Source organism: Cucurbita pepo, chromosome 20, assembly GCF_057944985.1.
Source record: "Cucurbita pepo subsp. pepo isolate OVF chromosome 20, ASM5794498v1, whole genome shotgun sequence".
NCBI lineage: Eukaryota > Viridiplantae > Streptophyta > Magnoliopsida > Cucurbitales > Cucurbitaceae > Cucurbita > Cucurbita pepo.
The window spans coordinates 8,789,652-8,817,637 of record NC_141817.1 but is presented as its reverse complement, the minus strand read 5'-3'; the positions used below and the strand labels follow the sequence as shown (position 1 = coordinate 8,817,637).

General features: G+C 36.0%; 3 protein-coding genes across 7 annotated transcripts in view; 2 read left to right on the top strand and 1 right to left on the bottom strand.

The window, feature by feature from the left end:
- Positions 1 to 19: 19 nt before the first annotated feature.
- Positions 20 to 18,031, top strand: LOC111783052 (vacuolar protein sorting-associated protein 41 homolog). The gene is made up of 19 exons (XM_023663928.2): positions 20 to 455; positions 893 to 1,162; positions 1,254 to 1,433; positions 2,806 to 3,069; positions 4,886 to 5,018; positions 5,106 to 5,196; positions 9,765 to 9,867; positions 10,623 to 10,726; positions 10,797 to 10,890; positions 10,990 to 11,145; positions 11,224 to 11,286; positions 11,389 to 11,454; positions 12,411 to 12,611; positions 14,703 to 14,780; positions 14,849 to 14,968; positions 15,053 to 15,133; positions 15,214 to 15,299; positions 17,050 to 17,131; positions 17,214 to 18,031. Exons 1-19 carry the CDS (start codon positions 192 to 194, stop codon positions 17,655 to 17,657), a joined length of 2,880 nt encoding a protein of 959 aa, XP_023519696.2. The 5' UTR covers positions 20 to 191; the 3' UTR covers positions 17,658 to 18,031.
- A 1,250-nt stretch (positions 18,032 to 19,281) lies between these two features.
- Positions 19,282 to 22,243, top strand: LOC111782557 (Tetratricopeptide repeat (TPR)-like superfamily protein). 3 transcript variants are annotated; one of them, XM_023663326.2, is made up of 2 exons: positions 19,282 to 20,746; positions 21,056 to 22,243. In XM_023663326.2, exons 1-2 carry the CDS (start codon positions 19,498 to 19,500, stop codon positions 22,132 to 22,134), a joined length of 2,328 nt encoding a protein of 775 aa, XP_023519094.2. In that variant the 5' UTR covers positions 19,282 to 19,497; the 3' UTR covers positions 22,135 to 22,243. The 3 variants fall into 3 exon arrangements, with proteins under 3 accessions (XP_023519094.2, XP_023519093.2, XP_023519095.2); XM_023663327.2 differs by having other exon boundaries at positions 19,735 to 19,872; positions 19,967 to 22,243; XM_023663325.2 differs by having other exon boundaries at positions 19,282 to 22,243.
- Positions 22,244 to 23,680: 1,437 nt separating this feature from the next.
- Positions 23,681 to 27,986, bottom strand: part of LOC111782818 (uncharacterized) — a 49,136-nt gene continuing 44,830 nt past the window's right edge. For 2 of the 3 annotated variants that reach the window (XM_023663627.2, XM_023663628.2), the window contains 5 exons: positions 27,301 to 27,373; positions 25,997 to 26,116; positions 25,807 to 25,884; positions 25,666 to 25,716; positions 23,681 to 24,031 (listed from right to left, as the gene is read on the bottom strand). In XM_023663627.2, the coding sequence (XP_023519395.2) occupies positions 23,930 to 24,031; positions 25,666 to 25,716; positions 25,807 to 25,884; positions 25,997 to 26,116; positions 27,301 to 27,373 (424 nt within the window). In that variant the 3' untranslated portion in view covers positions 23,681 to 23,929. Of the gene's footprint in view, positions 24,032 to 25,665; positions 25,717 to 25,806; positions 25,885 to 25,996; positions 26,117 to 27,300; positions 27,374 to 27,986 lie in introns of those variants that run through there. The other variant, XR_015414703.1, reaches the window with a different exon arrangement.

The window sequence follows — 27,986 nt, the reverse complement described above, 5'->3', positions numbered from 1 at the left end:
AATGTTTAGTTCGGTACAATTTTGGTCTTGATTTGGACACAGGCAACTCATGTAATGAAACTAAACCAAAGATCAAATAAATTGATGAAGGGGGAAACTACCTTTTCTTACTCCCATAATTCATCTCCCTACTTTGCTCCACCTTTTCTTCGCTGACGAATCGCCAGAATCTGAATCCGGCATACATCACAATGGCTCCGATTCTGTCGGAAAATGGCGTCGAAGGAGACGACGAGAGGGAGGAGGAGGAGGAGGAGGAGGAAGAAGAAGAGGAAGAAGAAGAAATGGCGGACGATGAGGAGGAGGAGCCGAGGCTCAAGTATCAGAGAATGGGAGGAAGCGTGCCATCTTTGCTGGCTAGTGATGCCGCCTCGTGCCTTGCTGTTGCGGAGAGGATGATCGCGCTTGGGACTCACGCCGGCACCGTTCATATTCTTGACTTTCTCGGGAATCAGGTTGGCTTCTTTTGTTTGAATCTGTGCTGAAATGTGTTTCTTCTTCTTCTTCTTCTTATTTTCTTTTTGGAAATTGGTTGTGCAATTGGCTCCAGTTCTTGTAAAATTTGAGATTATGATAGCTCTTTCGAAGTATTTGAATCTGCCTCAATTTCCCGCTATCGGATTAGTTGCTGATTTGCAGACCTGAGCTGCGGGTTTTCCATGTATCCTATTCCTATCTATATGCGTTGCTTCCCAAATAACGTTAATCAGACTGCACTTTGTGGTAGTGAACAAAATCTATCGATGGTCAAACTATGACATCTTGTGGTTTACTAGTTCCATGATTTTACTTTTCATTAGGTATTAGCGTGGAACGTTTTCATCGATAACCGTCGGTTTTTTTGCTACACATGCTAATCCTGTGATGTGTGTACTCGATTTTGTTTTTCCAGGTTAAGGAATTTCGTGCTCATACTGCCATAGTCAACGATCTCAGCTTTGATACAGAAGGTGAATATGTAGGCAGTTGTTCGGATGATGGTTCGGTTGTAATAAATAGTCTGTTCACTGATGAGAGAATGAGGTTTGAGTATCATCGCCCGACGAAGGCAATTGCATTGGACCCAGATTATGCAAAGAAAACTTCTAGGAGATTTGCAGCAGGTGGTCTAGCGGGCCATTTGTATCTTAATTCAAAGAAATGGCTAGGATATAAAGATCAGGTTCTTAACATTTTATTTGCCACACTAGTTGAGAAATATTCCTTGTATCAGACGACTAGTTTCTCATTGCTAAGTTCGCTTGCATTTGTAGGTCTTGCATTCTGGTGAGGGTCCAATACACGCAGTAAAATGGAGAACAAGCCTTATTGCTTGGGCAAATGATGCTGGCGTAAAGGTGTATGATGCTGCAAATGATCAGCGAATTACTTTCATTGAAAGACCAAGAGGAAGCCCACGTCCAGAACTTTTGCTCCCTCAGCTAGTTTGGCAGGTTAGTTAAAATTTCATGATGTTCTTGACATACTGTACTGTACCAAGAAAGTATCTGAATTGGATGCTACTGCAGCTGCTTGAGGACTCTAGTTGCTACTGACCCCAATTTGTTTTTTTGTAAGAAAAAAATTGTAGTTAAAAACCCAAAAAATATAAGAGGGAGATCGTGACATCCTTCAGAAAATAAAGAAAAAGATTTAGAAGAAAGCTCGCCCATTAGTTTACATACGTATCAATATATATGAACGAACGCATAAAATCTCAATGATTATGTCATTAAGGCTTGTAGGAAAAGAAAAAAGGCTCACATCTAGAAGCCAAAATAACTACACTATGTGCAATCTCCTCCTCATCTCCACACTTATTTTCAAAAGTTGTGTATTCCTCTCAAGCCATGTCTCAAACAGAAACAATAGCCACAGTGGTATGCTGAAGGGCCCTTTTGTAATTAAATTTTGGTCTTTTGAATTTCCAGTGTGAGCAGAGATTTTAATGTGTCTAAAGAACTTCTTGTTCTTGAACACTGATGGAACTTTTTCAAATATCAAGAAGAAGTTTGTTTCTTTTATACAAAAAAAAAAGAAAAAAAAAGAAAAAATCTTGGTACCAAATTTAAAGCTTAGTGTTAGTCAATTATTTGATCCATGAACTTTTCAAATATCAAGAACTTTTCATATAACTATTTATTTTTCTTTTCTTTAAAAAAGTTGCATTTAGTTCACTATGGCTAGAAAAATGATACGTTCTCTCCACTATTCATTTTCTAGGAATAAAATATGTAATTTTTGTTTTCTTTTCTTGAAATAAAATACCTCTGTTAGTGAGAATAAAAAGAAAAAATTATGTATTATTATTATTATTTTTTTACTGTGGCTACATTTTTTTTCTGGCTTTCTTTAGGAAACTTGGCTAGAAAGTAGGCAATTTTTTATTTTTATTTTTTTAAGATAAGGAGCCCTCTTTTGATAGGATTTTTTGATGCTATTATATATTTGACAATTGCTTGGTGTGAATCCACTCCTATTTTTCATGATCATAGTTTATATTCTCTTTTATCCAATTGGAGAGGCCTTTTGTAACTCCTTGGGAGAGTGGACTTTTTCCTCTTTCTTCTGTAATTTCATACCATCTATGAAATTGTTTCTTATTAAAAAAAAAAAAAAAAAAAAAAAAAAAAAAAAAAAAAAAAAAGAAGAAAGAAAGAAAGAAAGAAAGAAAAAGGAAAAAGAATACTTGGATGATTGTATTTTGATTGTGAACTAACCTACGTATTTAAAAAACAGGCCATTAAGCCTTTTTCTATAGAATCCAGATTAGTAACATTTTCAGTAACTATTTTTTCTTATTGTATTTTCTCTATGTTCATTTAGGATGATACTCAGTTGGTCATTGGCTGGGGAACATCTGTGAAGATTGCATCAATTCGAACAAGCCAGAATAAAACAGCCAATGGAACACAAAATAGTCGGCACGTTCCAATGTCTAGCATAAACCGGGTTGATGTAGTGGCGTCTTTTCAAACTAACTACTTAGTCACAGGAATTGCTCCATTTGGGGATGTCCTGGTTGTTCTGGCTTATATTCCCGAGGAAGAAGGTGAAAAAAGTTTTAGTATAACTGCTCCATCCCGGCAGGTATGTTCACAACATATATCCAGCCTTGCACGAGATTTTTTATGCGTGTTTTAATTTTCTTTTTGTACAGGTTCTTAGCGACTTTTACATGTTCAAATTAGTTCAAATTTTACGTGTACCACAAACTGAGAGCTTAGTAGATAAATTATATTATGCATGGATCAGAGCTTTTGTAATCAGAACCAATTCTATTTGATTAGTTCCTTGTCAGTTGCTTAGTGGCTTAGCTTGTCAAATATCATGAGAAATCATAGACCTTTTTCACTTTAAATGAATGATTATATTATTTTGTTGACACTTATCAGTTCCTGATTTAATTATTTAAGGTCGTGAATATGCTGTTTCTTCTGTCTAAGTGTGTATGCGAATGAATGGCATGTGTAATGGGAGTATAAACGGGTTTTGATTTTTTTTTAACAAGAAACGAAAATTTTCATTGATTAAATGAAAAAGAGACTGATAAGATACAAACTCCACAAACTCCCGAAAACAGTAAGTGACAATAAATAAAGTTACAACAAAAAGAAGAAAACATTCCGACTAGGACAAAACTTATAAAGAGAAATCTACAAACTTAGAAATAGAACACCAAGAAAAAGCCTTGATATGGGCCGAACCAAAATGATCTATCCAAGGGAGGAGCTTGATATGAAAGAACCTTTGATTTCTTTCTAACTATAACTCTGAAAATCTTGTAAAATAAAAGTATCAAAATATTTGGATAGAGAACACCTAGAAGAAAGCTTTCAGACTTGAACATTCAATGAGCTCAAGCCACTGAAGATGATTGATGTCAAAGATTCTAAAGATCCTTTCCAACCAAAAAAGATGTATTATTTATTGTTCTCAGAACACACCGTGGAATTGAAGAATTCAATCAATTACTACAAAAATTCTTAGCAAGTTGACCAAAAGACTTTGGGATCCAACAAACATGTTTTTGCCGAAGATCTAAGAAGGATATTTTTGTCAAGATCTTAGATTTTTTTATTAATCAAAGATATATCTTACTGACTTACTTCAAGGGAAAGAATTACTTGGTCGTAGGACAACAGAAACTCCTGGATAAAAAATTGTAAGTTGCAGAAGATCAACTTGTGGTTATTGTTCGTTAGTTGAAGGAAATTTAGTTACTTGACGTAGTAAAAAACAAATGTAGTAGCCCGTAGTGTTGAAACAAAGCTAGAGCCATAGCACATGAAATTTGTGAATGTATATGGATTAACAGGATTCTTGAAGAATTGAAATTTTCTCAAAAAGCTCCTATATTGTGATAACAAGGTCGTCATCGTCATTGCTCATAATTCACATCTACATGATAGGACAAAACATATTGACGTTGACAAGCATTTCATAAAAGAGAAAACTGATATGGGTGTAATATGTCTATCTTATCTTCCTACAACAGAACATACGATTGATATGCTAACTAAAGGTTTTCCAAAAAAATACTTCATAAACTTATCAACAAGTTGGCTATGAAAGATATCTACAAACAGCCTGAGGGGGAGTGTTGGATTTCAATGTTGATTGTCTATTATGTTTATATTCTTTATTTATATTTGTAACATTTATTTCCTTATTGGTTGACGATGTTTCTTCTATATAAGAGTACCTTGTATTCGTTTTAGATGTTTAAGGAGAAATACAATAATATTATTCTTCTCTAAATTCAACTGTTTCTTATGTAAAAGCATGGCAACCTGCTCTGTATTTTATGATTGTATGGCGCTTGCTCATTTTTCTTCATGAAGGTGCTCGTTACTCCCTTTGATGTGTTATTGCTATCTTACTCTTGTAAATCACTTTCAAGTAGGGAAATGCCCAAAGACCAGAAATTCGTGTCGTAACATGGAACAATGATGAATTATCTAATGATACCCTACCTGTACATGGTTTTGAGCATTACAAGGCAAAGGACTATTCCCTTGCACATGCTCCTTTCACAGGTTAATTTATATCTATGGAAGAATATTATTTTTTTAGCACAAGGTAAATTGCATTAAATGTTCAAATACTTCTTTATGTCAGTGTAGGCAGCAGCTATGCTGGTGGTCAGTGGGCTTCTGGTGTTGAACCTATGTACTATATTGTATCCCCAAAAGACATAGTTATTGGGAAACCCAGGTCGGTTTTTTAATCTGTGTTGTTTCATAACTCTAGACTTCTCATTTTATTGTTGTACCTGCTACTCTTAATTGGTAATCACTGGAGGAAGACCTCTAGTATTATCTATGGTAAGCTCGTGAGTGGATCTGTTTCTTTTGATGTTATTGTTTTTTTTTCTTCACATGCTCAATTTTTACACCTCACATTTTATTTTTATCATTCTTATGGAACTATTGTTTAGACATTTCCTTGTTGTAAGGTTATCTTTTTGTATGCCCTTGTATTTTTTATTTCTTCTTTATGAAAACGTGGTTTCTTATTGAATTGTTCAGACCTTTTGGGATGGAAAGCCATATTTCATTCAGAAGAATGAATGGAAGAACAAGAACAGTAGCATAATGAACATACAGCCACACCAAACACTGGGGTGACTTCAAAGAAATTATTTAATAATAAATTACAAAGAAATAAATGAAAGTTTCTCGGGTAGTAATACTGGCACAAGGAGTGGTATTGAATGTAGCCACAATTTGCACCTTATCCCAAGACCTTCCAACTTAAAAAATTCAATTTTATTGTTTACTTTTATAAATAACGGAGCTTTCATTGAGAATAAATAAACGAATACAAGAGCATATAAAAAAAAGAGCTCCTAAAAAAGGGGGGCAAACTACAAAAAGGGTCTCAAATCAAGAGAAATAAGACCTAACAAATAATTACAAAAGTGCTTAGTATAGAAGTCCATAAGAAAACATAGAATCTTACAAAAGACCAAACTTCACTCAGAGATCTCTCAAACCTTCGAAAAATTCTATTGTCCCTCTCGCCCCAAAGACCTCACAAAATAGTACACACCCTAGCTTGCATAAAAACTCTCTATTATTAGGGAAGGGAGGATGAAGAAATTCCTTGATCATCTCTCTTCAACTCTTATGTCTGGCTAACTCTAGACGAAACACTCAAAATCTGGGTTCTGGACTGCATATGCAAAATCACAACCTCAAAGGTATGATTATTCCTCGGTTGCCCTGTTGTAGATGCAACACAATGACCACATCAAGTTAGGCACCCTCCTCGGCACCTTGTCCAAGGTGTTAAACCTTTCGTGAAGGGCTTGCATTACAAAAAACTTAACCTTAGGAATTTTTATCTTTCACGACGAGGCATATTCATCTTCTACAACGAGGGATAGCCTGAATTGCTAAAGGGAGAAGGATTAACTAAACAAAGAAAACAAGACCTACACGAGAATCCTTCGGACGAACTAGGGTTCCGATAAACTCCCAACAATGTTCATCCTTTTTCCATTGGATGAAGCATGTTGGAGACCTAAAGAATGAGAGTACACAAACCGAGACAACACAGCTGCTACCAAATTGTTCCTATCGAGGATAAATGGAATAGACGAAGAAGAACAACCTACAGAGCAGAAAGATTTATCCTCCAACCATTTATCCTCAAAGGGTGTCCCTCTCATCCCTAACTAAATTATGAATAAACAAGGGAAGAAAAGAAATTCCTCAATGTTGCCTCTCCAATAGATTTTGAAGTGCCTTTAAATCCATTCGAGCTCCATTCTAAAGGGGATGACTTGGATTTGCTCGATAATCCAACCTCGTGATGAAACTGGCCTTGTTTCTGGCTCTACCAATCCATAATCCCCCAAAGTCCACTCACTTTGTAAGCACCTCCCAATTGACTGTGTACTCCCTTTTCCTTCCAAAACTTCCTCCCAAAGGAAATTTCTCATGAGCTTCTCTAGAGGTTTCTAGATTTTCTCATCACCACCAGAATTTTGGAAAGAGAAAAATAGTAGGTAGGAATCCCACTCAAGATGGGTGGATGAGAGTGAGTCTGCCTCCTTTTGAGAAGAAGCTCCTTTTCTAGGACGATAATCTCTTTTGAATCTTATTTACCATGGGGACCCAAAGCATTCTACTCTTTGGACGATGTCTTAAAGGAAGACCGAAGTAAGAAGGGAATGTTCCAACCTCACACCCAACCATAGAAACCAAATGCTTAGCTTACCAGGATCACAATTTAAAGCCAAGAGCTAGAATTTATCCTTGTTAATCTTTAGCCTAGAATTGACATCAAAGAAAGCTAGGAAGTTATTGCCAGAGCAAAAAAAAGATGGTATTATCTGCATACTTTTTGCAAATGGAAGACGAGACAGGAGCAAGTTATCGGTGCCAACATTGAAGCCTTCAAAGACATTATGCTCCATCCCATTGAGATGATTCTACTTAAAGACATCCACAACAAGTAAGAATAGAATAGCGTGAGATGGGCACCCTGTTTAAGACCTCTTGAGGCATGAAATCTACCTCTCGGTCTACCATCAACAAGGTTTGAGAATTTTATTGATCTAATACAACTCCAAATCCACGATTACCATTTATATTAAAACCATTCCTAGCAAGGATTCTATCCAGGAAGTTTCAATCCACATGGTCATACAATTTTTCGAAGGTCAATCTTGTAGAAAACCTAGAAAACCCCCTTTTTTTCGAGTTCTATAGTCATCAATAGTTTCATCAGCAACGGAGCTTGGTCTAAGATTGTCTACCTGCATTGTATATACCCCACGACTTACAGTGGTAAAAGAAGCACTTTCCTCATATTAGGTATGCACCCTTTCTTTTTTGCTTGGTAAGAAAATATATCATAGCAAATTAGGTAAAATGTAAATCCTCCTATTTTTCTCCAATCAAATATTCTGTGAATAGTGAAAGAACCAACTTGGTGTAAAACTCTTCTTTAGTCCATTCAAATACCATGATGGAAGTTAACCCTTTGCAAACATACCAAGGGGGGAAAGAGGTCACCCATCAATCAAAGAAAGACAAGATTGTTATAATGTATGGCTGTATGTAATGTTGTCCTTTATTGTAATTGTCCTTTTAGTTTAGGTCCTCCTATATACCTATATATACCTATATATACCTATATATATATATGTATGTATGTATGTAACTCTTTAATCTAAAATACAACTAAGTATTTTTTTTACTATTGAGCACATGGTATCAGAGCAACCTCTAGGGGTTTTAGAGTATGTTTTTTTTCTTTTGGCTGTTAGGATGTTAACCCTTTGCAACATACCAAGGAGGGAAAGAGGTCTCCCATCAATCTAGGTATTGTGCTTTTGTAAGAGGAAATTTAGTGCTATGGAAGAGTAAGAAGCAGAATGCAATTTTATGTTCAAGTGCTGAGTCATAATATAGAGCTATGACACGATTTGTGTGTGAAATAATGTGGATACATCAACTTTTAACTGAGATAGGCTTCAATATTATCGTGTCAGCTAAATTATGGTGTGTAATCAAACGACACTTCACGTTGCATCCAACCCAGCGTTTCATGAGTGACTAAACATGTTCAAGTGGATTGTTATTTCATTCTTGAGAAAAACAAGGGTTGAAGTCCACTGGAAAGACTGTAGAACAATTGAGAGATATCCTCAACAAACATTTGAACATCAAGAATAAACTATCTTTACAACAAGCTGGGCATGAAAGACATATTTGCTCCAACTTGAGGGGGAGTGATATAATTGATGTTATTATGTATAGTTGTCCTTCATTGCAATTGTACATTCCTTTAGTTTAGGTTTTTCTAGTATACCTATATATGACTCTAATCTAAGATACTATTAAGTAGTTTTCCAATGCTAAGCAGAAAGACAACCACAGTGGGAACATTTCTTTCCCATGTAGAATTCAAGCACGAATGAGAACACCAAGATTGAAGGGAAGTGTTGTCATTCCATCGATTCTCCCAAAAGCAAGTTTGATTACTATCTCCAAGTGAATATTTTATGAAATCAAGGAAACTTGGAGGACACACCGTACATGGTTTCTAGTTGTTGTCATTGAACATCACAATTGTGTCTCAACCCATGGCAGGGAACCTGTATTTTCTAACAAGAATTTGATGCAGGAGTATATGACGTTCTCAGGTAAAAGGCCATAATCATTTGGATTAAATTACAGGTTTCTTTCTAACGACTCCACTCCCAATCCACAACTCTCCCATCCCCAGACACGTATCTCCACTTTCATAAATTCAGTCCTCTCATATCAGGCCTCATCCACAATTTCTATAAGAAATACCTCAGCTTTTTTCTAAAATGTCTCTGCTGTGGACGAATGCAGTCAAAGCCTTACTCTTAGGATTGTGGATAGAAAGAAATTTACGGTATGGAACTTTGAAGAGAAGCATAGTTCTTGGGTTAATTGTTTTGAGTCAGCTCATCTCAAAGTCTCTCTTTGGTGTTCTCTCACAAATTCATCGGCAGTTTTTCTTTGCAGTATATTAATATAAATTAGAATGCTTTAATTCATTAGTTTTAATTTCTGTTCTTTACTTGCTCACCTCATTTGTAATTTGTATCCTTTGAGGATTAGTCTTTTTTCATTCATTCAATGATTTTTTTTTCAAAAAAGAAAAAGGACTGGGCCAAAATGAATAAAAAATGAAGAGGAATTTCTCTCAACACATAGGAAAATTCTATCTACTTCTGAGGTTCGCACATTTTCATCTTTAAGATAATGTGCATGTTTTCATGTCTTTATCTTTCTTAGGGATGCTGAAGATCACATCTCTTGGCTTCTTGAACACGGTTGGCATGAAAAAGCTTTGGAAGCAGTTGAATCTGGTCAAGGAAAAAGTGAGCTCCTTGACGAGGTACCTTCCTTTGGCCCATTCATTTCTCCTCCCTGCTTAACCCTTCCTTTACTTTAAATTGACGCTTGATACTTAGACGCATGATTCATGAATACATGTCATTAGTTTGTTTTCTTTAAAGAACTTCTGAGCTCTCCCTATCATATGAGGACTGCATCTGCATTTCAAATTTTGCATACTTGGCTTAGTTTCTATTGGATGCTTGCATCCTGTCTTGGTAACAAATGGATTAGGCCCCAATAATCCTCTACCCCATACCTTTAGATTGAGGCCTTTTGTATGGCAACTCCTCATACTAGGCTTAGGGACTCCCCCCCATCCCTAAGGCCCTTAGGTTGTCTATCTTCTTTGATGATTTTTATATTTATCCGTTTCTCACAAAAAAGAAAAAGATTGCTTGCCCCATGTAATTTCCCTGGTGTTCCAAGTTTTCTTGAAGCCTTCAAACGTCCCAATAGAATTATATTTTTTGTTAGTATCCTGGAATTCTTACCGAACAGTATTATATTTTTTTGTGATTTGTCTTGCACATTTTATCTAATTAATGAAATTTCTTTTGCACATGAAATAAGCTGTAAATATTCAGGTTGAATTGCTTGATTGCTCTGGGGATTCATAATCCCAGAGCAATTAGTATTTCAAGTCATTTTTGTATGAAGGTAATGGAGTGTAATACTATTTTATCAAAGAAAAATTCTGCTTCCTTCTTTAAAAGAAAATGAAGTATAATACATTTTTGTTGCTTATGTATTTAGGTGGGATCCAGATATCTGGATCACTTGATTGTGGAAAGAAAATATGCTGAAGCTGCCTCGCTGTGTCCCAAATTGTTGCGAGGCTCTGTTTCTGCTTGGGAGAGGTAATTAGTTGATTTCCTTGTATACTATCCTCCATGCACTAGCATAACTTCAGAAACCGGGTTTTCGCAGATGGGTTTTTCACTTTGCTCATTTGTGTCAACTTCCTGTATTGGCTCCATATATACCAACAGAAAACCCCAGATTGCGTGATACTGCTTATGAGGTTAGTCTGGAAGAAAATTTCTCTGATACTTTTTTTTTCTCTTTTAAGAGAGATTTATTTATTACCAACTTGAAAACTTGACATTTTTTTCCGTTGCAGATGGCTCTCGTTGCTCTTGCTTCAAGTCCATTGTTTCACAAGGATCTATTAACAACTATTAAGTCTTGGCCACCAGTGATTTATTCTGCCCTGCCCGTTATCGCAGCCATAGAACCTCAGTTCAATACTTCTTCAATGACTGATGCTCTTAAAGAAGTAAATATTTTTTTTTCTGTTATTTTTTAATTAACTCGAAGTGTGTTTTGTTGTAAGCTCATTTCTTTCCTGCATCAGGCATTAGCTGAGCTGTACGTCATAGATGGGCAGTATGAGAAAGCTTTTTTGCTGTATGCTGATGTAAGTTTTAGATTTGTGCTCTCTCCACTGTTAACTGGTTCTAGAACTCTTCTACTGTTTCCCTTTTTAATACATATTTAATTATTTTACCCTTATTTTCAGCTGCTGAAGCCAGATATATTTGACTTTATTGAGAAATACAATCTGCATGAGGCGATTCGTGAGAAGGTATGAGAATTCGAAATTAGGCGACCTTATAGTTCTCTTGTTTCTTTCTTCCAAGAGTAAAATTATGTTTGTGTGGTAATTGTGTTATAAAATGTCACTTTGGCAGTAACACATGTTGGATGGTAGAGTCTTCTAACCATCGTCAGTTGACCTAGTAGTGGTTGAGGTTAGTGAAAAAAGTAAGAGGTTAGGAGGAAATAGGTTCAAACCATGGATGCCACTTGTCTAGGATATATATCTTCTGAGCTTTGTTGACAACCAAATACACTCCTATAGTAGGACAATAATATACTAGGATTAGGCAATTGTCCATGAGATTAGTTGAGCTGTGCTTAACCTGGTAGAGACATTCACAAATATATAATAATAATTATATATAAAAAAAAAAAAAAACAAAGGAACTTCCGACTAAAAGTCGGATGGAATTGTTCTATGAACATTTTTTTTGATAATGTTGCATTTCTTTATCACTTTTGATCCCTCAATTAGATTCACCAATTTTTACATTAGATGCAAACGATGGAACTCTAAAGGCTGATATTATATGGTTTTTCAATTTCTTTTGTTTAAAAATTATGCATCTGTATTTTTTGGTTATAACTTTGTGTAAACATGCCTCCTATTTCAACAATTACAGTATGAGCTTATTTAATTGTAGGATTTTTTTTGTAACTTCCTTTGTATGTGGATTTCATCTCCTTTTTTGTAATATGAAATGGTCTCTTTACCGAAAAATTTGGAAACAATTTTACTTCAAGAGTTTGGCTATGGAGTCTTGTAATTCGTTTTAGACTTTAGTTTTTTTGTCCTTGGTAATTTGTTCGTACTCTTATGTAAAATGAAAAGTTCTATGTTTAGAGAGAACAATTTTACAGTCCGTCGAGTGGGCAAACTATTATGTTATTTTCATGTTTAAATGTATGACGACCTTTCTTCTTTTTCCCATCTTTTTGTAGGTTGTCCAACTCATGATGCTAGATTGCAAGCGTGCAGTTCCCTTGTTTATCCAATACAAGGAATTAATTCCTCCAAATGAAGTTGTTTCACAGCTTTTCAAAGCCGTTGATAAGTGTGATTTCAGATATTTCATGCACCTGTATCTGCATTCCTTATTTGAAGTAAATCCACATGCTGGAAAGGATTTCCATGACATTCAGGTACAAACTACTGAAGATTAGTTATCCTTTAGTGATTCGATTTTTGTGTTTTTACGCATACAGATGATAAATATCTTCGCCTTAATGTGCGATGTGACAAGATTGCATCATTGGAGTAAAGCGAGAGATATAAGTAAAATTAAATCTCGCAATAATTTGAAAAAAAAAACATACCGTATAATGTCAGACTTCAAACATGGATGTTTATGTGGTAAAAGTTCGCCTTATCAAGGGCTATGTAGTCCTCGATTGCCATTAAGACATTATAACCAGGAAAAGAGAATAAATAATCCAGTCAATATAAAAAAAAGACTACTGTGATATCATTATCATTATTATTCTTTTGACAAAGTATACTTTTCATTGGATGAAGAAAAGATTACACTGCTAAGGGAGACATATAACGAAAACATTCCCACCACTCTTAACAGCCAACCCAATCTTAATTAAAAAAGCTCCCAATTATATTGGTAAGATTAATAGAATAACAAAAATTGATTTGTCAAAGAACACCATAAAAGAAGCATAATTTTTAGAACAACCATCAATTGGCCTAATCAAACACTTCTTTCTTTTTAAAAAAGATTCTTTGGTTTCTTTCGAACCACAGCTTTGACTGCATTTCTTCAACTTCATTCACAAGTTGAGTTATATTCTCCTATTAACTTCTATCAAACACTCAAATCAAATTAAAAGTCTAGAAAAGTTTCTCCCAAGTCAAGTCGACAAGTGTTACACACCATTGTCCCGCTTTTCTCATGATGATATCTAGACCACTTCAGATTGAAAGGCCTTTAGTTTTGTTATTTTGAAGTTTGTTCTCTTTTGTATGCTCTTCTATATTCTCTTTGTTTTCTTATTCGTTCTATCTTGGGAGCTTGTATCCTTTAATAATTTCAATGAAAAATTATTTCTTGTTCCAAAAAAAAAAAAAAAAAAAAAAAAAAAAAAAAAAAAAGCTTACAACTGTAGGGACAATGAAAGAATAACCGAGATTAATCCTCATCTACCACCAACACAAGTCTATACGTGTTAAGCACCATTGTAGGGTATTTTTATCGAATTTTCGTCACTGTGTGTGTGTGTTTTGGATAAGAAACAGAGGTTAAATTAGCAAAAGCTAGTTATACAAAAATTGGATATGAGATATCTCCACGGACAACTTTAGCTACTATGTTAATTTTACCTAAGTGAGCTAACCAAATGAAACTTTTCTGGTCTTCCAGCTAGCCTTTAACCAAGATTTGTTGATTCTAATATGATGAAAGTTTTCTTTCACCAAGAACTTGACTGAAAACTTGCCTGAAGAATTCAATTAGATTCTTCCATCATTATTAGATTCAATGTAAGTGTAGATTTTTTTTTTTAAAAAAAAAGAAATAGAAGAAGATAGACCTTTTGGCTTCTCTCTGTTTTGAAGGGGGAAAAATATCAACAAAAAAATGAGAGGGGGCAATGAAAGGAAAAAAAAAAAAAATCGTGGTCTGATAACTGGACTAGATTTCCTCTGATTGAAGGGGAAATTGGCAAGAAAGAGAAATTTTGATTGGAGAGAAAAAATAGCCAGTAGCAATTTGATTTGAGAGATACCGAAAAAAAAAAATATTGAACAATCTTTTTGGTTTAGGTGACATGTACAGTCCCAGTTTCTGAGTGGGATGTGTAATGTAATGGTAGCTAGTTTATGTGGTGTCCTTGCAATGACTCTCTTCGCCATAGTTTCACAATGTTGATAAACGAAAGAAATATGCAATGGAAAGCACCATATTGAAGGCACATGACACCATTGCACAAGGCAAGAAGAAGGGTGTGCGCTTCACCTTGTCTTGCATCAAGAAGCACCTCGATAACATTGCTAGGTTTTTTCCCTTCAAATTATTCTTTATCTGCATAAATACTAAACCCAGTTGCTAAATGAAATTCACTGGTGGGTTTATCAAGAATGGTTAAGCTTGACCTGGAGTACGATAGTGAACAGAGATTTACGACTCATTTTGTTCATAGCCAAAATTAGTGGTTTCTATGTAGTTAGAGCTTTCTTGTTCCTATTTTAATAATTTGGTTCCTATTTACCCTCCAATAATTTTGTAGGTGGAGCTTTATGCTGACTATGATATAAAGATGCTGCTTCCATTTCTTCGTAGTAGTCAACATTATACACTTGAGAAGGTCAGAATCTGTTGCTGTTTATAATGGTTATTCTTTATGTGTTTATAACTTTGTGAACATAATCTCAGGCATACGATATTTGCGTTAAAAAAAATCTTTTGAGGGAGCAAGTCTTCATTCTTGGAAGAATGGGAAACGCAAAACAAGCCCTTGCTGTCATCATTGATAAATTAGGAGATATAGAAGAGGTACTTTCATTATTTTTCTGACTGCAGGCTGCTTTGCTTTCTGATAGACACTTCACATAGAAACTTTGTTTTAACCATGAACAGGCAGTAGAGTTTGTTAGCATGCAGCATGATGATGAACTTTGGGAAGAATTAATAAAGCTATGCCTTCACAAGGCGGAAATGGTATCGATGAATGCTCTTTGCTTGATGACTAATTTTCCGTGCACATTTATTTTAAATGATTTGTCCTCCATTATTGACAGGTTGGCATGTTGTTGGAGCACACAGTTGGCAATCTAGATCCTCTTTATATTGTGAACATGGTTCCCAATGGAATAGAGATACCTCGGTTAGTGTCAATTTCTGTTATCATTCGTTTTCAACATTTATCGTGTTTATATCAGTTGTCTATTGCATGTGGCATGTATCCCTGTAAAATATACTGTGCCTTCCGTTCACTTGTATAATTTTGTTTACTTAATTTTTAATGTTGTCCTACCTAGAATTACATTAGTGGTATTTTTCTAGGAGGTAGGGAGTGATGACCTAAGCCCACTGCTAGCAGATATTGTCCTCTTTAGGCTTTCTCTTATGGGCTTCCCCTCAAGGTTTTAAAACGCGTATGTTAGAGAGAAGTTTCAGAGATGCTTTGTTTCCTTCTCCAATGGGATCTCACAATCCACCAATCCACCCCCTTTGGGGGCCCAGCGTTCTCGTTGGTACACCCTTCGATGCCTGGCTTTGAAACCATTTGTAACGGCCCAAACCCACCATATTGTCCTTTTTGGGCTTTCCCTTTCGGGCTTTCCCTCAAGGTTTTTAAAACGCGTCTGGTAGGGAGAGGTTTCCACACCTTTTTAAAGAATGCTTCGTTCTCCTCCCCAACCAATGTGAGATCTCACGTTGGGGACTTATTTATTTATTTTTAAGTTCTGGTCTATCACAGTGCTTCTTAGACCTATTTGATAGGATTCTGTAGTTGCTCCACCTTTCTTATATTCTTAATTTTAGGAACTCTTTGTATTTCCTGATTTGGTCTTGGTCACATCTTTTTATACCCGAAATCCTCAACTATATTAAACCACTCCAAATATTTCAGTCCTTGGAATCATTGCTCATTGAGCTGCCCTCCCTTCCCCCCAGAATGTATATATACACATGCATATATATATATATATATATATATATATATATATATATATATATATATATATATATATTTATTACTTTTCTTTAATATTACTTCTTTTTTCCTATAATAAAGAATTTATTATGGATTCTTATTTGAGATGAAAGGTTGTGCATAAAAGATGATATGAACCAAGAGACATCAATCATACAATATGCTTCAATGAAGATGTGAAGAAAATATTGTTGAAATCATCAAAAGATATTTCAATTCATGCCACATTGAAGAAGAATGAAGTTTGATTGTTGTCTCTTGGTTCATATTGTAACCCACCCAAAATTTACAAGAATCAAACTTCATTCTTCTTCAATGTAGCATGAATTGAAACATCTTTTGATAATTTTGACAACCTTTTCTTCACATCTTCATTGAAGTATATTGTATGATTGATGTCTCTTGGTTCATATCAAAGGATCACACTCATAGATATTGGGTTTTTATCTGTTATTACTCAAAAAGTAATAAAAACTACCACTTAGGATTCAGTTCTCAACATTTGTATTAAATCAGCTAAAGATCTCATATGTTGTCTATCGATAGTGTCTATTGGTTTTGTATATCTTTATTGATAAAATTCCAGTGTATCCAGCTAATATTTTGAATCGTGTCTATGCTCTCCTTGTATATGATCTCTGTTTTAAGTTGGCAGAGCTGTTTATTAGTTGATTGTTGAGACACTATAACTGGTTTATTACCCTTGTTGGCCGATGTATTTTCGGAGATTTTCTCACAAAACTTTCAAGTGTTGGACGTGTAGCAACGAGTAATGAAAATAAGCATACAACTATAAGTCTTGTTATCAGATTGTAGGTTGTGCCTGAATTAAACAAATTAAACATATGTAGAATTAATTATAATTGTTCATTTGGATGTACATAGTGTCTGAAATCTTTCCTTTATTCTATTGCAGCCTTCGGGATCGGCTAGTTAAAATCATTACCGATTACCGAACGGAAACCAGCCTCAGACATGGATGCAATGATATTTTGAAGGTATTTTCATGCTAGACAAATTTAGTTGCTTCACTAGAACTGAACCTTGTGCTGGCAAATAGTAATGTGTGATTTTTGACAGGCTGACACTGTGAATCTATTGGTTAAGTACTACAAGGAGGCTAGACATGGAGTTTACTTGAGCAATGAAGAAGATGAAATACGTGGAAAAAGGAATGAAAATAAGGTTTCTCAGTCAATTCAGAAATCTTTGAGTGTTAGAATGATGGAGGTTAAGTCGAAAACTCGGGGAGGCGCTCGATGCTGCATATGTTTTAATCCTTTTTCAATACAAAACATATCTGTTATTGTGTTCTTTTGCTGTCATGCGTACCATGAGACTTGTCTCATAGAATCTACTTCCAATCTTGATGCTAAAAAAGGGACGGGAGAGACTCCGCATGATTCGGTATCTGACTTCGATTACGATAACGGAGAAATAGAGGACGATGATGAGGACGAGGCAGATATGGGCGGTCCTAGAATGCGTTGTATCTTATGTACTACTGCTTCTTCCAAGAGTTGATACCCTTTGTTTACTTTTCTTCCTCTTTGTTGGGCTTCTTTGAATGCGTTTTTTCGCATACAGCATGTACAGGCTATCATCTCTTGCTTGCTTGCATTGCTATATATATTTTTCTTTATCAAAGTTTGTATAATTAAGGTTGGAAGATTTTGTTTGATGGCTGGAGCGATTTTTATTCGATACAAAGGTCGAAGTTATGTTCGGGTTTGTAATGGAGTTGTATGAATATACTTAGTTGAGTTGGGTTACGTGATTTACGGGCTGAGGGTGATTGACATTTGTATATTTCCTTTCTCAATATGAGATCTGTAACTTCTTGTAATGTCAATAACACTTGAATCATATTTGTTATGACATCAAAATTTTCTATTTTTTTCTATTTTTTTGAACAACTTTGATTGAGATGGAAGGATATATAAGGACAATATTAAGTGGGAGAAATTCAATCTAATCCTATCTCAAAGAACCTTCTTACAAATTGCATTATTCCACAAAAATTCTACTATTTTCGATCCAGCATGGAGCCAGAATTTCGATCCAGTATGGAGCCAATGGTTCTAAAGATCGAAGGTGGCAAGATCTAGTCTCTTTTAACCCAATTAAGATTGGATGTACCCAAATTATCAATAGGCTCTCCAAGCATGTTGAAAATTTGGCCGAGAGTCGCTCCGACTAGAACACTTAGAGGAGCTATTGTGTTAACCACTTCCATTCCTCTCATTAGACCATATGTAGCACTCATAGCTATTGCTCTAACCCGATTATTTCCTAATAATTGCTGTATTTCACTAAGTCACATTAATTTCTTGAATGGCAGTATCTTGACCTTTAACTATCAAAGCATTCTAAATATTAGGCATTTTGCTCGGGGGAAAAGCTACATCTAGTATCGGACCAATAATTTGAGCAATACGTCCCAAATTGTTTTCTCAAGGGTAGAAAAAAGTAGTCAAGAAATTATTGATGGTTCCAAAAACTAGACTTAAAATGGATCTATAATTTTTTTTTGAAGTAATTTGGATATTGGAAGTTTGAGAACGGAAGTCTCGAACGTCAATGCCGATGTAGGCAACCAATCTTAGAATTTTCTTAAGAAGGTAGGAATCAGAATTTTCTTAAGAAGGTAGGAATCACTTGAAATTCAATATACCTTAAGTTATGTCTGATTTAAAGGAATATGGAAGAAATACGCAAAAAACTGTGAGTCAAGTACCTAAGTCGAACATTTTGTTCGGGAATTAGGTAACGTTAAAATTACCTACTAAATGAACTATTTTGATTTTTACATACCAATTTGTTGGTATTTGTAATCTCCTCACAAAACAAACTCTCAGTCCTTAGTAACCCACTAAAAGAAGTTAAAAGACCATGATTGGGAAGTTCTTTTCAAGAAGTTATGACCATAATTAACGAGCCATGATTGATCAGTTGTTCTTCAAATGTCTACTAACAAGAAATTATGACCATAGTTGACAAATAACTCTCGACTACTCTGCTCATCATAAGAAATTATGAAATTAAAATAATAAATAAAATGTTCAAAGAAATTATCAAAAGTACTATTTACGGTAACTACATGCTCCACTCTCACCTCATAAGTGTTGAGTTTTAAAACTCCAAACAGTCATTCCTCACTCGGGTTAGCATGTAACACATGAAATGAAGGTTGAACCGAATCTATCCAGATGAGCTCATTGTCACGCTCGACAAACCAACAGCTCCGGTGTCCGGCTTCAAGATTGAAAAAAAAAAAAAAAACAAAAGTTTCAGTTTAAAATATAACATTTTCCCGTTGTTTCATTTGATTTATGGAGGCCGAAGATTCAAATGACGAGAAAGCATGAGTTTAGGCTCCTCTATGAGGATCCTTAAAAACCAGGCCAAATTCACCGTTGCAAATGGCAGATTACAGAGTTCCATACATCAAATCAAACAATTATTGCGTCCCCATGGCTTCTTCTATCACGAATCTCTTCCCGTCATCTCTCAACTCTCGCACCCACGTTATGCCCACCAACTGTTCGACGAAATTCCCCTTAAAGATATCTCACAATACAACCATCTGCTCTTCGAGTACTCTCGCAACGATCATAATCGCGAAGCTTTGCATCTCTTTAAGGGCCTTCACTCGACGGGGTTAGCCGTCGATGGTTCAACTCTGTCCTGTGTTTTGAAGGTCTGCGGAGTCTTGTTTGATCAAGTTGTGGGAAGACAGGTGCACTCTCAATCTTTGAAATCTGGGTTTTTAGAGAATGTCAGCGTTGGGACTGCTCTTGTTGATATGTACATGAAAACGGATGATTTTGAAGGTGGGAGAGAAATCTTCGATGAAATGGGTAGCAAAAATGTTGTGTCATGGACTTCATTGCTGGCTGGATATGCACGCAATGGATTCAACGACTCAATCATTCATTTGATTAACCAAATGCAGATGGAGGGAGTAAAGCCAAACGACTTTACTTTTGCAACAATTCTTGGAGGTTTGGCTGATGAGAGTAAGATTGAGGTAGGAGTTCAAGTTCATGCCATGATAGTAAAAAATGGGTTTGAATTAAACACATCTGTATGCAATGCTTTGATATGTATGTATCTAAAATCTGAGATGGTTGGAGATGCTGAACTTGTTTTTGATAGTATGTTTGCTAGAGATTCAGTCACTTGGAATGTTATGATTGCTGGCTATACATCCATTGGGTATGATTTAGAAGGCTTTGAACTGTTTCATCGGATGAGGCTTGCAGGTGTTAAGCTCAGCCAAACTCTATTTTGCACAATTCTAAAGCTATGCTCTCGCCTGAGGGAGCTGAATTTCACCACACAGCTGCATTGTTTGGTGGTGAAAAATGGCTATGAATTTGATCAGAACGTCAGGACAGCACTCATGGTCACTTACAGCAAGTGCAGCAAAGTGGATGAAGCTTTCAAGTTGTTCTCCATGGCGGATGGAGCTCATAATGTTGTCACCTGGACGGCCATGATTGGTGGGTTTGTGCAGAACAACAACACCAAGGAAGCGGTTGATTTGTTTTGTCAAATGAACAGGGAAGGTGTAAGGCCAAACCATTTCACATACTCCACAGTCCTTTCAGGTAAGCCTTCTTCATTACTTTGCCAATTACATGCACAAATCATTAAATCTGATTATGAGAAAGTACCTTCAGTAGCTACTGCACTTTTAGATGCATATATTAACGAGGGATATGTCGTTGAGAGTGCTCGGGTATTCGATTCGATTACTGTAAAGGATATTGTTGCATGGTCTGCCATGTTATCTGGTTTAGCTCAAATAGGAGATTCTGAAAAGGCAATGGAATTATTCAATCAATTAGTGAAAGAGGGAGTGAAACCCAATGAGTACTCATTTTCTAGTGTCATCAATGCATGTTCTTCACCAACAGCAACAGCAGAACATGGGAAACAAGTTCATGCAACTTCAATCAAATCAGGAAAGAGCAATGCTTTATGTGTAAGCAGTGCATTGGTCACAATGTACTCAAAAAGAGGTAATATTGAGAGTGCAAATAAGGTGTTCATCAGACAAGAAGAGAAAGATACAGTTTCATGGAATTCCATGATCACTGGCTATGCTCAACATGGTGATGCCAAGAAAGCTCTTGAAGTGTTTCAAGTTATGCAAAACAAAGGATTATCAATGGATGATGTAACATTCATTGGAGTACTTACTGCTTGTACTCATGCAGGATTAGTGCAAGAAGGCGAAAAATACTTCGATATTATGATTAACGATTGTCATATCGATCCAACAATTGATCATTATTCGTGTATGGTCGATCTATACAGCCGATCTGGAATGTTCGAAAAAGCCATGAACATCATGAATGGAATGCCATTCCTGGCTAGTCCAACAATGTGGCGGACTGTGCTAGCGGCGTGTCGTATTCACCGTAATTTAGAGCTCGGAAAACTCGCTGCAGAGAAGCTCATTTCACTTCAACCGAATGACTCGGCAGCATACGTCCTGTTATCGAACATCCATGCCGTGGCTGGGAATTGGCAAGAGAGAGCCAAAGTGAGGAAACTAATGGATGAGAGGAAGGTTAAAAAGGAAGCTGGGTGCAGCTGGATTGAGGTAAAGAACAGGATTTACTCATTCTTGGCTGGGGATGTTTCACATCCATTTTCTGATATTGTTTATGCAAAGCTTGAAGAACTGAGTATTAAACTGAAAGATATGGGGTATCAGGCGGATACGAATTATGTTCTTCATGATGTGGAGGAAGAACACAAAGAAGCCATTCTGGGTCAACACAGTGAGAGATTGGCTATTGCTTACGGATTGATTGCTCTGCCGCCTGGATCTCCGATTCAGATTGTAAAGAATCTAAGGATTTGTGGGGATTGTCACAACGTAATTGAGTTAATATCGTTGATTGAAGAGAGGGCTCTGATTGTGAGAGATTCAAGCCGCTTCCACCATTTCAAAGGGGGAGTTTGCTCTTGTGGAGGTTATTGGTAACCCTCGTTCTAAACATACAATATGATTTAGTTTATATTGCCGCCATTTTTTTTTTTCCATATTTGTTTATTACTGTAATTCATTCTAGATTTTTAACTTGGTAATTTTTTTTTTTGGTAATTTTTACCTTAAAATTTTAATTATTAAATTACTACTTTTCGACTTTTCGTGTTATAATTAACTAATCTAATGGGTATAAAATTGAAATTTAAGCTTCTAAATTTCGAATTTTGAATTTAATAGATCCATAAATTTAAAAAATGTTAAAGATGTCAAAATTTATTAGACATTAAAAGAGTTTAAATGAATAAGAAATGAACTCTAAAGAAAAAAAAAAAAAAAAAAGAAAAAAGAGAGGTTAAAGTATGTAGAAAAAGATTATTTATGTAACACCCTATTTTCCTAATATAAATAGGGTTGTTGTGACAAATGCGTGCGCGCATTGTCTAAGCTTACCGCTTGTAGATATTGTATTTTTTGGGTTTCCTTTTAGGCTTCCCTTCAAGGTTTTACTCCTTGAAGGCCCAATGTCCTCGGTGGCACACCGTCCGATGTCTAGCTTGCATATCATTTATAATAACCTAAGCCCATGTTAGCAGATATTGTCATCTTTGAATTTTTCAGGCTTCCCCTAAAGATTGCACCCCTTGGGAACCCAAGGTCCTCGGTGGCACATCGCCCAATTTCTGGCTTTAATACTATTTGTAGGAGCCCAAGCCCACTGCTAGTAAATATTGTCCTCTTTAGGTTTTCTCTTTCGAGCTTCCCTCAAGGTTTTATCCCTCGGGAGCCCAACATCCTTGGTGGCACACCACCTGATGTCTGGCTCTAATACCATTTGTAACAGCCGAAACCCACCGCTAGCAGATATTGTTATGATGTTTGGCTTTGATACCATTTGTAATAGCCGAAGTCCACTGCTAGCCGATATTTCTCTTTGGACTTTTCCTTCCAGGCTTCCCCTCAAGGTTTTAAAACACGTGCATGACCCATTGGTCACGAGTCATCATACATCATACAATTCATCCAATCAAACCAACAGTAGAGCCATTTACATGGTTGTCTAAGCCGAAGTCACCAAATATTCCTAGAGCTGATTCGAATATGTTCCTCAGCATCCGATTCAACGTATGTGAACCCACAACATCAAATTAGAATAAACTAACGAGCTTAGCTTACCTAAAAGTATCAAACCATCCAAATTTTTAGCTCAAAATAATTTAAATTCAGCGAACACAGATCTTCTTGACCTTAAATACTCCCAATACATCATAAATAGCTCTAGGAGGGTCGAAAATGTAGGAAATGAGTTCAAACAATCTATAACCCAAGCCAGAAGAGCCACTTAACCCGAGCTAGAAGGGCTGCATTTTCTAGCTCGCATAGGTTGGATGGGCACTACGTGTCTCTTGGCCGTCCTACGACAACGGGTCTACCCGAGCCGAATGCAAATCCGACTTAACCCGCTGGCTTTTTCTTGACCCATTTTTTAAAATTGCATAATTTTTATGTGAATAAAATTGACATTATAGAGAGACTAAACATCTAATAATATGAGATTACATACACTTACAGAGGCTACAAATCAAATGTTGTATTCCACCAAATATCATTGCTACCATAAACAGCTCATGTATTTCATGTCTGCAGAATTAAACTTTAAGCCTTTGAGAAAAATGTTATTTGAATGAGATGTTAAGAACTATACAAACTTTAACCTTATAATCATATTTTCACATACATTATTCCTTCCTATAATGAACTCCACTGGGGCGATTCAAATGCTCTGATAGGCTCACTCGATCTTTTCCAGTATTTCCAACCGGGTTTTTCTCTTCCACCCTTTCATTGATGCAACGAGGTTAACCAAACCGATAACTTGGCTCTTACTATATTCCTGCAAAAACGGGAAAATTCTCTAAGCCACGAAAAAGGCATCAAGGATTTAAAGATCGATGTTTACAGAAATATGTCGTCACAATCGTGTCAGAAATGCAACACTATTTTCATTAACAATAAACATGTCATGCTATCAAAATATTTAGTTTTCAAAACTTCTGTATGTCGGGAATCACAAATCTCACGAATGGTATGATATCGTCCACTTTGAGCATAAGCTCTCGTGGATTTGCTTTGGGCTTCCCCGAAAGACCTCATACCAATGAAGATGTATTCCTTACTTATAAACCCATAATCATTCCCTTAATTAGCCAATGTGGGACTCCCTCCCAACAACCCTCCCCTCGAATAAAGTACACCATAGAGCCTCCACTAAGGCCTATGGAGCCCTCGAACAGTTTCCCCTTAATTGAGGCTTGATTCCTTTCTCTGGAGTCCTCGAACAAAGTACACCATTTATTCGACACTTGAGTCACTTTTAACTACAATTTCGAGACTCCCAATTTCTTTGTTTGACATGACTAAGTTAAGGGCATGACTCTGATACCATGTTAGGAATCACAGATCTCCACAATGATATGATATTGTCCACTTTGAGCAAAAGCTCTCATGGTTTTGTTTTCGGCTTCCCCAGAAGGCCTCATACTAACGAAGATATATTATTTACTTATAAACCCCACGATCATTCCCTTGATTAGCTAATGTGGGACTCCCTCCCAACAATCCTCAACACCGTATTCATATACAGATTCACATTAGCGATACATATGGATTAAGCTGCGAATCCAAAACTAACTCAATGGATAAAGTACCAATTACAATTACCATTCCAGAGGACAATGGTTCACGTTTGGGATGAGTGCTATGAACTAAACTCTTGATCGAGTTCAGTTCAAGGGAGGAAGTGTTGAGGTAGCAAATTGATCATTATGAACATGAGATAGTTAGCGTTGAGGTAGCAAATTTCTGTTAGTTAGTTTTCTGGTTATTAGTTGAGTTAGTTAGTTTTCTTGTTATTAGTTTCCATGTATTTTTCTATAAAAGGCTTGGACCCTATCAATAATAAATGATCATTCTTGCTACCTCAACACTCAGTGTAACCCTCTTCCACTAGACTCCATAAACCCTTGGCACGCAAGAGGTTTTCCATCAGTTCACTCCAATGGTTATAGTGACCATCAAACTGTGGAATCTTGGTGAGGGTTTTGTCGCTGCTCTTCTTTCTTGGATCACTTTCTTGGATTCTAACCGGCTTTCATACCAAATGTTAGCTTCAGAGACTTCGCAAATATACCAAAAATGATCATTTATTATTGATAGATCCAATGCTTTTATAGAAAAATACATGAAAACTAATAACAAGAAAACTAACTAACAAACTCAACTAATAACCAGAAAACTAACTAACAGAAATTTGCTACCTCAACGCTAACTACCTCATGTTCATAATGATCAATTTGCTACCTCAATACTTCAATCTCAACCCCGCAATTGTCGAACTTAACAAAAAAAATTAAGCTTCGTATTGATATTGATGTTGAACTAAAAAGCAACGATATTCCAATGGGCATCTTAAACTCTTTGCAAGCGATGAATATTCGAACTTTTCTCAGTTCAAGGTACGTATCTTACCGGGTGAGCTCGTGCCCAGTGTACATATTCGGTTTCTGGAAGATAGTACGCCTGTTCGATGATACGTCATTAGTATGTTAAATAACACACTTTAGATAAATAGTCAACCAAGTTTGCTCAAAATTTAAAGCTCAGGCTTACCTTAATGAAAGTCTCAACCATTTGTAACTTAGGCTTCACATTCTCAGAAACAAAATGTTGCAAGCCATTGATTAAAACCTGAAAATGAACAAAAATTACATTATTAAACAGCAAAACAGAGAAGAAGAGAAAGGAACCTATAAATAATGGCGTAAGCAAAGATGCAATCTGTAGCATAGCTCTTAGATACCTGAAGATCCAATGACATGAGCGCACGTCCTTCATTGGAACATCGCTTTACTCGTGATATACCTTCAATAAGTGTTTCTGCAACAATATCCAGACCATACTCCAAGAGGAGGTCTTGAACCTACCAATGTCAAACATATAAGGAGAGACTAATAATCAAGCTAAGGTTATACATCCCTTTAACCCAATCAGTACAGTAGAACGTCTTTCAATTAACCAGAGAACTTGAACTTCAATAAGAAAAATGATCTCATGGTTTACTACAGGGACAAAGAATCAAACCACAGAATCAATGAAATTCATGGGACGCCATGATTGTAAAAAAAGCCCGTGTCATCAAGCAGCCTGAGGCTCAAAAGGGTTTGGAACGAGCATGCAACCATGGAACCGATCCTTGTTTACCAACCACACATTGTCTAACCAAATCCAATTCTTTGCTTTTTCCCTTCATTCCTTTTAGGATCAGTCGCACTCTTACATAGGAACCCCTTTTTTACGTCCCCATGTCCCTTGATCTCACACTAAGCCAAGAAATTCAAAAACGATAAACTCGGAAACTCTTAGGGACTGTCGTATTTAATGTTTGTTCAATACCCTACCACTCAACAATCCAAGAGTGGAAAAAGGGTACTTTGAATTGATCTCATCCTTTAATAACTGACCAGATTCACCCCTTTGAATTAGCCGATCTTAACAAAAACATATTTTTTTTGGGGGCCAAAGCCCCATCGCAAGGTCTGAGACGACCCAGAAAGTCGGGTATAGACATGGTTTTGGTGAATGGTCATACACCTCCCGTATTGACCGTGGTAAAGACCAATCTAGGATGAAAGCATGTAAAAGGAGTTTTTGGACAAACAAGACCGAGACATCTGTCATGTGGCCATAGGCAACACACCTTGGACAAGCATGACCGTGACACATCGCATACCATTTTAATTTATTTTGCATTTAAATTTTACTGAAATTAAAGAAAACATATATACATAACTTCAGCAATTTAAAAGGAAGATATGTTTATCTTTTTAAATAATATTTTATAGAAATAAACAAATATAAAATTTAAATAATAAAGAATGAATATAGAATCGTGGGCTCAGATATATTGGGTGTTAAGAATATTCTTCCAAAGCATCTTAGTCAATGATCTATTACACTCGATCAAAGTTAAATACATTGCAGAGAACAAAAGGACCAACAAACCAGTAGCTATAAACATGATGAAAACAGCTATCAACAGAGAATTCATAACAAAAAACACAAAAATGAAAAAAAAAACTTAATCAATTCTGCCTAATTGAATACCTCCTTGCGAACTCCGCTATGAGCCAGCCTTGTTTTATAATGCTTGAATTCTCCCAATAACAAGTCGACGTACCTATTCATACAGTTTAATTAAACGCTGTATTAACAATAGTCACTAAGTTAATAAAACTTTAAGCTATGGGGCCTGAGCCTGTTCCAAAAGCACAGGCTCTCGTACCAAATCCAACGTATAAATCAGCCATCCTACAAGACTCGAAATGACAAGTGCTAAAATGTAAGGAACTAAATTGAAATTTTTAAACAAAACATATTCTTAAAAATATACTCCATTTTTGCACTAGGCGACCTATTTCACCTTTAAAGATCGTAAAACATGCGGATACAATGTGATTCGTCCATCATTTTAACAAAATCAGTTAATATTTAATAGGTTGAGATCGTTGAAATAAACTTAAAATGCCAAATGCAGTTAATTTGTTAGGAAAGTTAATTTGAAAAAGCGACCCAAAGCCTTTTTAGGGAATGATGGTAGGGGTTTATGAGCGTTTCTCTCACCCTATTATTAGTGTTAGAAAAGTTATAAATACCTAATCCTTTTCCTGTAAAGTCAGAGCAAAAAACAGAGAGCAAAGAAATACAGAGCAATAGAAAAGGGTTTTGATAAAATCAGTGTTCTTTGTCTGCTCGTCTCTTCTCTCTCGACATCTCCTTCATAAGTGTGTGTA